The 15778-nt window shown below is 37.3% G+C and overlaps 1 protein-coding gene across 3 annotated transcripts in view; it reads left to right on the top strand.

The window, feature by feature from the left end:
• The window catches only part of AFTPH (aftiphilin), a 74370-nt gene extending 61059 nt beyond the window's left edge, over positions 1-13311 (top strand). For 2 of the 3 annotated variants that reach the window (XR_003513396.1, XM_027555632.1), the window contains 2 exons: positions 4949-5072; positions 12168-13311. Coding sequence is in view for 2 of the 3 variants with exons in the window: in XM_027555632.1 (XP_027411433.1) it covers positions 4949-5072; positions 12168-12315 (272 nt within the window). In the remaining variant the exon portion in view is untranslated. Of the gene's footprint in view, positions 1-895; positions 980-4948; positions 5073-12167 lie in introns of all 3 variants that reach the window. The other variant, XM_027555631.1, reaches the window with a different exon arrangement.
• The last annotated feature ends 2467 nt before the right edge of the window (positions 13312-15778 follow it).

Genomic DNA, 15778 nt, shown 5'->3' on the forward strand with positions numbered 1-15778 from the left:
TAAGGTGGGGTCTTTTAATAACACAAAATCCTAGGTTTCCTGGGTGTTGATATCACAAGTTTTAATCGGACTCTAAAGTACAATTATTCTTAGTCCTTATACTTCATAAGTTGTTTGAGCCATGGTCTGAAACACCTGTTTCTCTTATCAGCTCTGCCTTAGAGTAGGGGATCCTAGGGTATCTGGAAAGCATCCAATTGAATAACAGTGCTGAAGGAAAGCCTGGATGCACCTTTTGCTGTTGTCTGGTGTCCTATTCAGTCAAATCATCGTGCTTTTTATTAACAACTTCTTTAAAAATGTATACTATTTCTGATTACTGTTTCAGAGTTAAAGGGGAACAGTACAGCTTGAGGTTGCACATCAGGGTAGGGCAGTTATGACATTTCTATTACCTTATTTTATTTTAAACTAAGTTAATGTATTGGTGTGTGTCCTGAAACCGACAACTTTGTCACTTTTAAAATCATTCATTAGAAATCAACACTACTAACATAAAAGATTGATTTGGGCATGTACAGTGATTTAATGTTGGGTTGAGATTAAAGTATTGTTTCCCTTTAACGGGTACACTTTCCCCCTTGGTCTTTCTGGTCTGGCTTCAAGTTTCAATTGAAAGAACTGAACTCCTAACTAAAACCTTACTAAGTGTTAAATTCTTTACATTGTACATGAGAAAATGTACATTGAATTAAACTGTTACTTTAGAAATGTCCTTAGCAATGAAAAACTAATACTGTACACATTGTTTTAATGTTGATTTTAAAATGTGTAATGACTACTAATTATAACCTGCATGTTCAAGTGTGTGTCTTACCCCTTTTTACACATAACCCCTCCTCCCTTGGCTTACCTTCTGTGTGGCTGCCTACCAACACGGTCACTGAATTTCAAGCTAGTGGAGGTTCCACTCTTCTGAACCTTGATTTCTTTGGGCCCGTGGATGACAGTAGCTCTAGCAGCAGCACCACAATCCCAGGTCAGCAGAGTGTTAAAACCACAATTCTAGTATATTTACTAAAAGCATGACCACATCACTTGACTTTCCTATAAACAAGGAAACAGATTGTATTCTCTGTAATGTCTTTCTAATACGTTTCTTTCATCTATTCTACTGTTATTTTCTAGTATCTGACTATAACAAGTGACTTATATGAAAAATGTATTTTAAGAAAAGGTTTGTCAGGGTGTAATAGTCAGAGCTGAAAGTAGTTTCTAGATATAAAACAGCCCTAATGTCCTTTACACAGTTAAAGGCAGGGTGGTTTTTTTTTCCCCTGTAAATAGAAAATGTGATCTTTTATATGCTTATTTTTTAAAGCATATTCTACAAAGCCATTTGAAAAAATACAACTTTAGATATATGAGAATATTTTAGTACACAGTGACATTATAGTGTCTGTGATAATAGAACCTTTACAGATTCTGGCATTCAATTAGTTATTTATTAGCACTGCTAAATGTATAATTAGGTTCCAAAATGTTGGAGTCTAGCACTTAGTTATATAGTCCCACATAGAATTATTACTGTTTTTATGTAGCTCTTGAATAGAAAGCTTACTGTTAGTTTTCCATGGAGGGAAAAAAAAATGTTAAAGGTGATAGTAGAAAATAATTGCTGTGAGATACTAAAAGCTAGAAATTAAAACTTATTGGAGTGCCTGTTAATGTTCAGCCTGGCAGAAGTTCAGTTCATTGACCCAAGGACTAATGTACTTTGTCATTTTCTAACTGAATAAAAAATTAAAATACAATGGCATTTTTATGTTTATATTTTATTTAATATGATTTTAATGACTCTCTCTCATCCCTACTTGTGCTCTGGTAATCACGCCTTTTGATCACCAGACGGCTGTAAGAGTGCCCTGTAGATGCTGATGCCCAGAATGCATAGTAAGGGTCTCTCTCAGTCCCCGCTAGGATCAGGTAGATAGCCAGCCTGGTTCCTGAGAATTTGCTGGTTTTGTTCTGTTCAACTAGATAACCCTGCCACCCACTTCTAGCAGTTCAGGAGCTATAATGGAAAATGGGGGAGGCTAAGAGAATAGTCAGCTAAGGGTGAGGCTGGGACCCAGGATACCCATCTCCAAGTCTGGTTATGGAAATATGATTGTATTATAAGGATGTTCCAAGGCCATTTTGTAGAATGAATGGATTCCTCAAATCTAATCCCCTGGTTATCATTTTCATTGTTTCCAAGATTTTACAAGCATATAAGAAACTAATCTGTGTCTGGTTTTAACTTCAATATGGTATTTCACTGTTTAAATTACTTCTAAATACATGTGAGCTGTGGAATGACCTGAGTAGTTTTTAATACTTAATGGCGGGTAGGGGAACCAAAACACTTGTGTATCAGTTTCCTTATTACTATAATCCCAAGAATGAAGTCAGTTCAGTTCAGTCGCTCAGTCGTGTCCGACTCTTTGCGACCCCATGAACCGCAGCACACCAGGCCTCCCTGTCCATCACCAACCAAGCTCCTATTTTTAATTTGCTCTCAGCTTTGTTTTGTCATGAACTGTATGATAACTTAAATGAGGTCACTATTTTTGGATGCCTAAAAACCTGGTTTAAATTTAACTTTTGGTTACATTTCAAACTCAGTTAAAAATCATCCATAAGAGCACAAATAATCTGACCAAATAAAGAAGTACAGAAATGACTTGATAACCAGGTTCAGTATACATACACAGCTTAGAGAAGAACAAGCAGTTTCCGAGGTTTAGAGCTGTAATGGAAGTGAAATTAGCATGGTCGATTGTGATCCTTACTTCGGAACCTCTTAAATATTTTTGTTCCAGTTTTTCATCAATATACTCTAGCCTCTGTGTAAACCTGATTACTATAAATATGCTTGGACTTGTTTTATTGCTACTGGGTTTTGTTAAAACTTCCATCAAGCTGTAGGTGTAAACACTTTCCTGAGTATTCCATTTCACCACTTGCTTGTACTTTTTCTGACTTGTTTCTGGGAAAGTCATTTTGTCTTAGCTTGCAGTTGTTTATTTTGTGTTTGAGACTTAGGAGGTTGGCATAGAACTTGGTTGGCTAGCTTTATTTCTGTAACTGAACTATGCCTCATTAAGGTTCTGTTTAAAAAAAAAAAAAAAAAAGAATCTTTTTCCATTAAAAAAATTTACTCTCCGGTTTTTTGTGTAGTTATCTTGGTTTTGAAAAATAGAGCCATAGTACTTTTTTTTTTGGTGATAATGGTTTTGGAGGGCTGAGGGAGGTTGATTTGGGTTTTGTTTTGTTGTTTTTTTTCAATCTCCCACTTTCCTGTTTGACAGCTAAGTGGCCAGTATTTTACAAACCCAACTAAATTTTCACTAGCACTTTCCTGTTGCCAGTCAGATTGCAGTTGTTTATTCTGCATTATGCATTCACCATCTACCTAAATTTTGTGGTTACTTGGAATAGAACCTTTCACAGTAGAGGAAGGAGGTGCTTTGGGTTCATCTGGTCCTGCTTTACAAGCATCTGTAAATTTTTGCATTTTAGCTGCATATTTATGCTTATTATAGAAATACAAAGAAAGGGGCTTTTAAAGTATATTTTGAAACTGTACCTTAATGAACTATTAAGAACTTGGGAGAGTCAACATTTTCTATAGCCTTCCTCCCTTGTTGGACATGGTGACTGTGAAAGCCGCTTTTGCTGGTGTAATTGCTGTAAACATCTGAGATCTGTGTTTATATCTGCTAGTCAGCTACAAAGCTGGTTCATAGAAAGCAGTTCCTGATTTTCTTCTTAACCTTGAAATACCCTAAAAGGAGAAAACTTGTGAGCATCAATATATGACTCTATTATATATAATTTTATCTGCTGATCTTCTTTTTAAAGAAATAATAAGTAGAGATTGATGAAACTATAAGACATTTGTACTTAAAATCTGCTTTTCTATTCAAAACTACTGAATTTGCTGAAATCAAAGAAAGAGTATAATTAAAAAATTTTTGTCTGATTGTCTTTATTTTCGTAAGCTTAGCATGAGTTGAAAATACTTGTTACTTGTTTTTTTGTAGTCATCATATTTTATATAAATTAATATTCAAGGAAGTTTTAAAATATGTATGTGTATTTTAAGGAAGTCAGACGGGAAGGATTTTACTAGACTTTTACAATAAACCTAATCCTAATGAACTCAGCTTCATTTTGAATTTTTCCAAGAAGATATTTGAACTGTTAGCCACTAGATTCAGCTGTGAAACTTTAGGAGTATAATTAACCCTTGAGATGATTTTCATTTTGTTCAAAAGTAGCTGTTTTATTCACTTTTTCTGAAAACATTTTACCTCCCCTCTTCTTACCTAAAGAAGAACATTGTGATATATAACTTTTCTTTAGTAATAATTTAATTCTTTGGATAATATTTCATGTCCTCAGATAGTCAGAATGTATTTAAATTAACCAAATCATTTAGTGTATGTGAGACTTTACATTAACTTCCAAATTTGGGGATATGAGTGAAAACACGGAGGAAAAATGGTCATGGAGATAAGGGAAAATGGAAGTTCAAAAACTGTTAAATCAGTCCATTTAAAAACTGAGGTGTCATATTGTGCAACAAATCATTGTGCATTCTATTTGTAAAAGATTGTTAACTTTCGTATCACAGACTAATCCAGTGCTTAGGGAGTTTCCTATAGCAGACAGTTTTTTTTTTAGAAGTATTTGAATGATATCTGCTACATAAATGTTAGATTAATTAAGGCTATATTTATACCAAAGTGGAATTTTGAAAGTGTTTTCCTACTTTATAGAAACTCTGAAAAGTGGAATTTATAATTTAAGAAATAAATAAAGTGTTACAGTGTTCTAAAGATGTGTTGTACTTACAAAGACTCAGATGTTTACAGAATAATTGCCTTTTGCATCTTGGATTGTGGCTAATTGAGTAAGCCATTGCAGCGCACCATCACTGACTATCATTTTGTACTATAAGGTGTGGATCCAGAGTTGTATGAATTAACAACTTCTAAGCTGGAAATCTCCACCTCAAGCCTCAAAGTGACTGATGCATTTGCGAGACTCATGTCCACAGTAGAGAAGACAAGCACATCTACCAGGTAAAAGCTAGTGTTCATTACACCCTAATTTTGAATTCTATGTTTGAACAAAGTAGCCCAGATGGGAAAGCATATAAGTTGGTGGTATTTCAGTATACTGTATTAAAAATTCACTTTACATTTATATAAATGCAATGGATGCCCAATTCTAGAAAATAGTATCAAGTTACATTTAATTATGAATTTACAAGAGGAGAGCTATTTCACGAGAGACTGGAAAGGGCTGACAGATGTGGTCTTTTTCTCTTTCCCTACGCCTATACCTAACTTTGTAACAAAAGAAGAGTCTGATTAAAGAATTGGCACTGCACAAATGCTCCTCCTTTTCTTTCCTAACTACTGCGGTGATCATCTTTGGGGTCCGAGTTTGATAATCCCAGAGTCATGTAAGCTAATCCTTTCACCTCCAGGCTAAGAGAGAAGGGCACAGCCACTGTTTTGTTTTCTGAATATTTGCTGACGTGTGGCACCTTTGATTTAGGTCCTGAAGCCTTGTTTTTTAACAAGCCTTCTGGGATCCCCTTAGGTTCATGACCTTTAGAAAAGCAGTTTTCTCAGATACCAGGAATCTCATGTGGGCTTGTGTGTAGGATTCAAAAAACCTTTAGTTTTACATAATTAAGCTCTGAAATAACCCGCTGCTTTGACATGTTAGCCATAGAATAAGGCAGTTTCTAATAAGAAGGTAATCATTATAAAGGAATGGTTATGAAGGTAATCTCTACTGCAAGAGCAAATACCAGTGTTGATTGGGATACCAACTCTGCTGTCCCAAATCTGTGATTCATCAACATTTTAAAATAAAATATTGGGACCCTTCTTGCAGTCCAGTGGTTAAGACTCCACGCTTCCAAGGTGGGGGGGTACGGGTTCAGTCCCTGTTTGAGGAGCTAAGATCCCACATGCTGCATGGTGTAGCCAAAAAAAAAAAGTGGAAATATTTACCTTTGCCCAGTTAGGCAGAGATATTATAGCACTTTCTCCTGGGTAAATACATTCCATTCACATGTCAAATTCTGATTTATCTTTTAAATCAATTCTTCTGTAGAAAAATATCCATTTAAAAACTAACCCTTTTCTTTGTGAATAATAAATGCTTACCTGTCTTAACACTTTGGCTTGAATTTTCACATGGCCTTTTAAACTGTATTGTGTGCTGAAGTATCCATTCAATCGCTATTGTTATTAATACACTTAATGTTCATAATTAAGAAAATCCATTATTATATGTTTTGTAAGCAAGCCTGCCCTGAACTCTTCCCAGGAATGGGTTTGTAGTCTGCTCATTCTTGCTTAGCCACAGATTCTCTCCCTCGTTCTCGTCGCTCATTTCTTTGTGGTAATATTACCTGGCACAGTTAAGCCTCCTATCAAGCTAGTGTGGATTTTTTGCTTGCTTTCTAATTTTTTCTCTTTCCAAATAAGTTGTATTTTCAACTTAATGTTCTTATTACACAAATTTCTCATCCATTTTTTCTATATATGTTAGCTAGAGGCTAATGACTTTAAAAACAAGCAAACAAGCGATGCTCTTTTTATCATTTGGGCTTTGTCCTGCTGCTTTGTGTACAGCCTTTTCTAAGGGCAGTCCTGGTGTTTCCTCTGCAGTCTCACTGAGTGAACGGTAGTAATGTTGAAAGTCTCTGTGGTGAGAATTCACTGTTTGTGCCATTAGGAGGAGCTCTAAGCCACATAGTTAACCTGCTTGCTTTCCTAACTTTTCAGCTCACCCTTGAAACATTCTGTACACTAAGGCACTCTTCCACTCTTCCAACTTAAATAACTTTAAGTTATTTTCATTTTTTTCTCTTATTCTGTACTGTTATGGGATGAACTGAAACTATAGCGTGCATCTTGGGGTTAGTGCCGTAACTGAATTGGTCACTAATACCTGTCCAGCTTCACATTTAAAACACAATAAATTGAAAGGAAAACAAGTTGCCACCTTTGAATTTTCTGTTTTGAGGAATTAACTATTTGAAAATGGTGAGAAGTGCAAATATTCACAGGTCTTACTATTAGAAGGTAATACTGTAAAATGTCCCCATGAGTGAATCTCAGTTGTACAGGGAAGAGAGAGGGTGGTGACATAGTTGCAACAGAATTTTTTAAGTGTCTTTGTTATTTTTAGGTTTTGTTTCATTTTTTGTTTTTGATTAAAACAAAATTTGAAGCGTACACCCCAGCAAAATATTGGCTTTTGTCAGTACACAGAAGACACAGTGAAAAAGCATTGAGGAACTGTAGTGTGAGGAAGGGTTAAGAAACAGTGGTCTAGGTAGAGGGAATTTGCCATATAGCAAACAACATTCCATACTCTTTTCAAACGCCTTTGCATATACGTAAGAGAAAATACATGTGCTCTTCTCTTTCTAAACATAGGTTGTGAAAGTGACTTACTTTTTAAAGAAATGGAAGTTCTCAAGTTTTAAAATAGTTCCATTTTCTAGCTTACCTTTTCTAATACAGAGAAAAATTACTTCCTCATCTTAATCAGTGTGTAGCAGCTAGTTAATAGCCACAGACTTTTAGCTGAAGCTTATATAAGCCAAAGGACTAGTTGCCAAAAGGCATACATGGTTTTTTTGTTCTTTTTTTTTTGACCTTTTAATTGACATGTATTCACATACTATGAAATCCACCCTCCTCAAGTATACGATTCAGTAGCTTTTAGTGTATTTGCAAGGTTGTGCGACCATTGTTATTGTTGAGTCGCTCAGTCGTGTCCAACTCTTTGCAACCGCATGGACTGCACATGCCAGGCTTTCCTGTCCTTCACCATCTCGCAGAGTTTGCTCAAACTCGTGTCCATTGAGCCGGTGATGCCATCCAGCCATCTCATCCTCTGTCATCCCTTTCTTCTCCCGACTTCAGTCTTTCCCAGCATCAAGGTCTTTTCCAGTGAGTCGGCTCTTCACATTAGGTGGGCACAGTATTGGAGCTTCAGCCTCAGCATCAGTCCCTCCAGTGAATATTCAGGATTGATTTCCTTTAGGATTGACTGGTTTGATCTCCTTGTATGTAGTCCAAGTGCCATAGTTCAAAAGCATCAATTCTTCAGTGCTCAGCCTTCTTTATGGTCCAGCTCTGACATCCATACATGACTCCTGGAAAAACCAAAGCTTTGACTAGACGGACGGTAAAGACAGTCGGCAAAGTATTATCTCTGGTTTTTAATACGTTGTCTAGGTTTGTCATAGCTTTTCTTCCAAAGAGCAAGCATCTTTTAATTTCATGGCTCCAATCACCATCTGCAGTGATTTTGGAGCCTAAGAAAATAAAGTCTGTCACTGTGCAACCATTACGACGATCTAATTCCAGAACATTTGTATCATCCCTAAAAGAAACCCCATACCCATTAGCAGTCACTCCCTATATTCTACTTTTTCTAGCTCCTGGCAGCATTAATCTGCCTTCTATGTCTATGGATTTTCATATTCTGGTTATTTCATACTAATGGAATAATACATTGTATAGCCTTTTGTGTCTGACTTCTTTCACTTAGCATAATATTTTCAAGCTAGCCATATTGTTGCGTATTTTGGTACTTTCCATTCCATTTTATGGCTGCCTAGTATTCCATTGTATGGCTGTACCACATTTTGCTTATCCATTAATCAATTAATGTACATTTGAGTTGTGTTCACCTTTTGATTGTTATAAGTAGTGCTGCCATGAACATTCATGTACAAGTTTTTGTGTGGACAAATGCTTTCAGTTTTCTTGTTGGTGGAACTGCTGTGTTACATGGTTATGCTACACTTAATTTTTTGAAGAACTACCAAACTGTTTTCCAAAGCAGTGGCCCCATTTTACATCCCCACTAATAATGTTTGAGAGTTCCAATGTCTCTACATTCTCACAAGGCTTGTTATTGTCTGACTTTCTGATTATAACCATCCCAGTGGGTATGAAGTGACATCTCATTGGCATTTTGACTCACGTTTCCCTGATGGCCAGTGAAATTGAGCATTTTTTCAGGTGCTTGTTGAACAGTTGTGTCTCTTCTTTAAGGACATTTTTGTTGTTGTAAGAGTTCTTCTGGATACTTGACCTTTATCAGGTATGATTTGCAAATGTTTTCTCTCATTCTGTAGGCTGTTTTTTCACTTCCTTGGTTAGTGTCCTATGAAACACAAAAGTTTCTTAATTTGATGAAGCCCTGTATAGATATTTATATATGTACATATATACATGTATGTGTATTTCATTGCTTGTACCTTAGATGCCATATCTAAGAAACCATTGCCTACTTCAAGGTCAGGAAGTGTTGCGCTAACTTTCCTCGTAAGTGTTTCATAATTTCAACTCCTACATTTAGTTCTTTGATCCATTTTGAATTAATTTTTGAATATGATGTAAGGTAGGGATCCAACTTCATTCTTTGGCACATGGATATGCAGTTATACCAGCAATAGTTGTGGAAAAGACTGTTTTTTCCCAGTTTCTCTCTTGTTGAAAATCAGTTTAACCATAATTGTATGGGTTTATTTCTAGACCCTTAATTGTATTGCATTGGCCAAAAGGATAAATCTTGGGAGAATATAAATCAAAAATAGGTCATTGCCTCTGCCTCTTGGGGAAAGGCCACGATGTAACATTTTATTTTCAAATTCTCAAGCATTTTCTTCTTTCTTATATTGTAAGAAAACTAGAGCACATCAATTCCTTAGTGACTACAGATAAATGCACAAAATATGTCAACTATGTAAACTTTCTCTTATTTTTAAATCCAACTTCAGATAGCCTTCAAGTAGTGCCTCTGAAAGAAGGCAATTGGTAGAAACTCTAGAATAATCTTTACCAACCATTCCTTGGGTGAAAACGTCTTTGCTCTCCTTCCCCACACCCCAGCTGCACTCCACAAATGAGGAAGTGCATTTAAGTGCGATTTTACTTATTACTGTTTTTAATACCTTTTTATCTTTACAAAAGCAGTAAGAAGAGAAAGAAAATACAGACAAAATGTTTTTAATTAAAGTATCACATTCTTACCAGTCATATCACTATAACTCCCTAGTTCAGTTCTTTCAGATCTTTATTTTTGCAAATATACACATACAGTTGTTTTAACCAAAAATGAGATTTTATAGTCTATACAAATTGAGCCTACTCTTGTAGTCAGTGGTCTCCATCTGTCGATTTCAGTCAATTTTCATTTCATCTAACACTCAGGCTGTATATATTCAAATTCCCAAGAGTGTCCTTTCTCTCTTCTTTCTCCAGATCAAAATCTAGTCTAGGACTTTTGTACTTAACTGTTAGGGCTAGGTCACTTTCAACCTAGTATATCTACCTCCATCCCTCCTGTTGGCTTCTCAGTGTAACCACACTCGCTGGTTGAAAAGATCAGTCCATGTGTCCTAGAGGACATCCCAACCTCTGGATTTGTCCATTTGCTTCCTTCAAGTAGTTTTCAAATGTTTCTCCATTTCCCTTATTTCCTATCAACTGGATATTCTGTCTAAAGGTTTGATGGATTCAGGTAAAACATTTTGGCTGGAAGACATCACAGGTGCTGTGTCACATCAGAAGACACAATGTCATTTTGACCCTATTGTGAGTGATGCTGAGATCGACTGCTGGTGAGAGGCTGCCCTTTCCCGTGGAGCTTTCCAGCTGTTCACTCTGAGACTAAGAAGTGCACCAGCCTCTCTGGTTTCATTTTGGAATAACGCAGATAGTTTCCCATCCACTTCATAGTTTTTCTGTGATTTAAATGCCATTAAAAATGTAGATTTTAATCAGAAAGAATTTGGAGTGTTAATTCTATTCTTCTGAGAAACCCTAGAACTGAGGTCGATCTGCTGATGGTTTCAGTGTGCCTGAAGCTGACCTTCATATTGGAAGACCGGTCCTAAAAGTCTGGTGTTTGGTTTTTTCAGTTGTTCTGTAAAATATTTTTGTTTCAGCCTGAACTCAAATGTGATTACAACAGAAAAGTGCAGGTATTAAAGGCTTGCATCTATCTTTCCTTTCTTGTTTCATCTCCTGACTTCCTTCACCACATCCTAAGGACAAAGAAAAATTTTAAGTGGAAGAAATGACTTGTGTCCCACCTAATAGAGTACCATAAAGAGAACTGAGCCTTGTAGAGTCAACAGTTTTAAACGAACTTTGATCTAAAATTAATATCATTATGACTGCAACTATTCTTTCAGTGTATTTAACATCCTAGAAAAAATAAAGGTTGAATTACAGTCCTGTGCTCAATGTGAGCCACAGTTGAGACTCGGTTGGCATTTTCTGTAGCACACTGAAGGACCCAGGTCAGCAGGAGCTCTTCCTCTCTGTCCTGGGTCCCACACTGCTCATTTCTTATACTAGGGGCATTTCATCTACAGGACCCATCAGATTTCGAGACTCCCCTCTCCCTGAGTCCTTCCTGCCTGGGTGCATTCTTGGCCTCAGCAGCTGGTCCTAGTGCTGCAGGCTTTGGACCAACCATCTGTATCCCAGTGGAGCAGAGGCTGGGTGTTTTTGAGCTGAGGGCTTTCTGTCCTGGAATTCCCCTTTGGGGTTTCACCTGAGGTGAAAATTACTTAATGAGGGCTTGTGCCAGACATACTTTATGTTGAGATAACTGGTAGTTTCTCAGTGGGGAGGGGGACATCTAATCAGGTGGAGTTTACTAGGGCTTCAGCATTATGTTTCTTCTTGGTAACTGTTTTTTATTTTTGGCTGCGCTGCACAGTATGTGGGATGTTAATTCCCCAGCCAGGGATCAAACCTATGCCCCCCTGCAGTGGATGCTCAGAGTCTTACCACGGGGCCACCAGGGAAGTCCCTAGCATTTTAAAAGTATGCCTGGGTAGATTCTTCTAACCTTAAATAGAGCTGTGAGCTGTACACGGGTACAGTTAGGCATGTCTAACTGTAATGAACATACATAAATGCGGTGTGAGTTTTCAGAAGAAATTTCACCTCGGGCACAGAAAGCACTCAACACCAAGGTATGATGAGGTTCAGGGACTGGCAGAGGAGAAGATACTCAGGTCCCCACAGGTTGCTGTCTGCTTTGAGAGTGGATTTTCTCCCATTTGGCCCATAGCTAAAGTCACTTTAAGACACTTGTCTTTCTTCATTTGTCAACAGGAAACCGAAAAGAGAAGAGCACCTGAGTGAAGAAGCCATCAAGGTGATCGCCAGCCTTCCTGACCTAACGTTCATGCATGCCAAGGTGTTGATGTTCCCGACCACCTTGACACCTTCCACAAGCTCCCAAGAGAAGGCAGATGGATAACTGATGTGAACTGGACAGTTTCAATTGCTTTTCCTTCCCTCCAGCCCTTCCCTACCATCAAAAGCATACCTGCTCTAATTAAAAAAAAAAAAAAAATTAAAAGTTCAGCTGATTTGTTGGTAAGCCGCACTAGAAAGGTATACATAGTAATGTATATTTATTTACATACTGAAGTCATAAATTTATATTAGAAACAAATGTAAATAATCGGGGGTGAACATTTTTGAAGATTTATTCTTTTTGTGTTGCTGGGGTGTATACATTTATGTCTTTGTGAAATACACTGGTGGTGTCCTTCTTACACAACTTTTGAAATAAAAAATGAAAATTAAAAACCCAAATCTCCACTGTCTATGAAATCCCCTTCAGCCTTTTCAGATTTCATTGAATGTCCCATTAATTTTCCATATTGTATATTGAATTACTTTTGCTATCATAAATAAGCTCCAAGTCCCTGTTTAATTTTTTTTTTTTTTTTTAATTTTATGTGTGGTGGGTTTGTTTCAGGTCTGGCTTTTGTTATCATTTTTGTGCTCTTTTTTAATCTTTTCAATCTGGCCTATTGCTGTTTGACCTTTTGCAAGGTACTTGCTTTGATTGGTCTTTTGTTATAGGGTATGGATCATTGTCAGAACTTGATTGAAGGGGTTTAAAGAGATTGTGTGTGTTTTAAATCAGTTTGGTTTGGAGAAGGACCAAATTACATGAATGTCTTACAATGAAATTTACTTGTTACTGATTTTTTTTGTTCTATTGTACCACTATTTTTTGAGGATTTTGCACAGTGTAAAATGACATAATCATAGATTGCTATGGTTTAGGCTGTATATACAGTAAAAACTATGGGTTTTAAATGTTTGGGGAAATTCCTATGGAAAAAAGAAAGACATGTAGAAGAACCTCTAACAAGGTTAATGTGCATGCCTAAGGTCTTTTGAGATTTCAGTGTGTAAATTTCCTTTTAGCTTACACAAAAATAAAATAATTTAAAAGAAATTTAGCCTGGTGTCTGTACTTTGGTATCTAAAGGAAAATGTCATGAATTTGGACATTAAGTTTTATTTCATATTAATGTATTTCAATCCAGAGAAAATCATTTGGTAGGGCTTTCACTTTATTAAAACCAAGAAGAATTAGATTCTCACCCATAAGAATTTGAAACAACCCTTTAAATAGCTAAGCTGTTTTTATGTAGAACATGAGAGCATACAAGAAATTTCCATGATTCATGATAATGTATCTTTGGCAGAACTGGTGAAGTTAAATAGGGATATATAGGGAATTTTTTTTCTTCCTAAGAAAATATATGCATGAAACTAAGGTGAGCAGAAAATTTCTCAAAAGCACTTTTAAAATATTGTTACTAGATTAGGTGTTGCTTTAGCAAAGTCACATGACCCATTTCATTAGAAGCAGGCAATCAGCCCAACAGTAGTCCACCTCATCGGCTACGGGAGTGTTCCATTGGAACTCTTCTGTACCTCTGTCATTGACAAGAGATTCCTGTGTTGCCAGGTTATTACACGGGCCATTGCAACAGTTGCTGGAGTGTAAATTAAGTAAGGCCTGAAGCAACGATGCTTATCCAGTCCATCTCCTGCCATTTCCCCCAACTTTTTTTTTTCAGAGAAGGCTTTCCTTCAGAATAATCACAAGTTATCAGTGCCCGGTGGACCTTCTGAATGGAAGGATAAAAGTATTCCTCAGCAGACTTTTACTTGTTTCAGTAAATTGAAGCTGAAGGGCTGCTTATACAGTCCATTACAACTAAAGTATAATGGTAGCTTTCATCAGCCTAAATTCAGAGCCCATTTATTAGCTGTGATACCATGAAAAAGTTAATCAACTTCTCTGAGCCATAGTTCCACTGTCTTTAAAAATGGGAATGATACCACCTACCTGTGGGGTTGATGTATTAAATAATAAATGTAAAACATTTATCACATGAGGAAACCATCAATAAACGATAGAGCATAGTTCACAAAATCTATAAAGGCCCCTGTGGTCCCAGTAGATTCAAGAAGCAGTCACAGGAAACAGGATCACTTACGTTACTGTGCTATAATTTAAAAGTGGTCAAGTGAACATTTCTCAAGAAAGTGCCCCTGCTTTAATGACACACAAAGTAAATAATTGGCCTTAAACTCAACTTTTCAATAAGCCACATTTCCCTTTCGTGTGTCATATTGGCCTTTGATGTTTTAGTCACAACAGGTACATTAACACTTGGTTGTCATAGGTTAAGGTCAGGGGTCTAGTCCTGAGGACCAAAAGTCTTAGCTTTTCAGCTTTCCGTTTTTCAGCTTTTCAGCTCAGCTTTGCACCAGATCAAGGCTTGAATTACACCGGAAAGCAGTAACTAGCAGGGCTGGTGCGGGGAAAGCCTTGCACATCTCCGTGGGAATCTCAGTGACGGGAGAGCTTATTGGCTGCACGTTTGTCTTGATCTTCAGCTGCTTCTCAGAGCAGCTGCCCATTTGTCCTCAAAGTCAGCCAGAGGACCCTGCAGAGGTGGGGAGAAGAAACCAAGGAGTCAGAGACCCTAAAAGCCAAGTCACACACAGTGAAGACTGATTTAGCCTTGGCTCAGACGGTAAAGAATCCGGATGCCTGCAGCACAGGAGACTTGGCTTCAATCCCTGGATTGGGAAGATCCCCTGGAGAAGGGGATAGCATCCCACTCCTGTATTCTTGCCTGGGAAATCCCACAGATAGCTACCAGAGGAGCCTGGTAGGCTACAGATCATGGAGTCACAAAGACTCAGACACGACTGAGCGACTAACACACTTTGCATCTTCCACATCTTAAAACCAGTACACTCATGCCCTAGAGTCTCATCTTACTTGATGGCCAAATCCAAATAGCCATACCTAATCCCCCAGTTAATTCAAGTCAAACGACAAAGTTATAGGAGAAACTTCCCTAAGTTGAGTCATGTGTCACTACTATTTTTGTGAGTCAGTCGTTTATAGAGAGACTTGTTCTTCCCTCTACATGATTGTCATGCTCTTTATTTAGAACTTGTTGTCTTTTTGCTCCCTCATGTTTCTTGCATCAGGATTAGGCTTGGCTGTGAGTAACAAAAAACAAAAATACTACATATAATAAGACTCATACTTTCGTCACATTTGAACTTCTCTGAAATTGGCGTGTGTCATACAATTGGATGGGGTAGCTGTTTAATTGGCAGCAGTTTCTTTTTCTTAGTGATATATAAAATAGTGCTGTCTTACATTCAATGACAGAGTTGGTTGGAAATGGTAATGGTGGCTTCCACATTAGGAGTCTATTTCTCTTGCCTGTTCAACATCAGAAAACAGTCTGGGGATAGTAAAGAGGCTTCATAAGCTCATCCAAAATGGAAACTCTTAGCATCCTGTCCTGCGATTCTCAACACATGGTCTCTCTTATGGTCCAGGTATTCTCTTGGGGATTCAGCCGCCAAGTCTGCATTCCAGCCAT

This window comes from Bos indicus x Bos taurus, chromosome 11 (genome assembly GCF_003369695.1).
Source record: "Bos indicus x Bos taurus breed Angus x Brahman F1 hybrid chromosome 11, Bos_hybrid_MaternalHap_v2.0, whole genome shotgun sequence".
Classification (NCBI taxonomy): domain Eukaryota; kingdom Metazoa; phylum Chordata; class Mammalia; order Artiodactyla; family Bovidae; genus Bos; species Bos indicus x Bos taurus.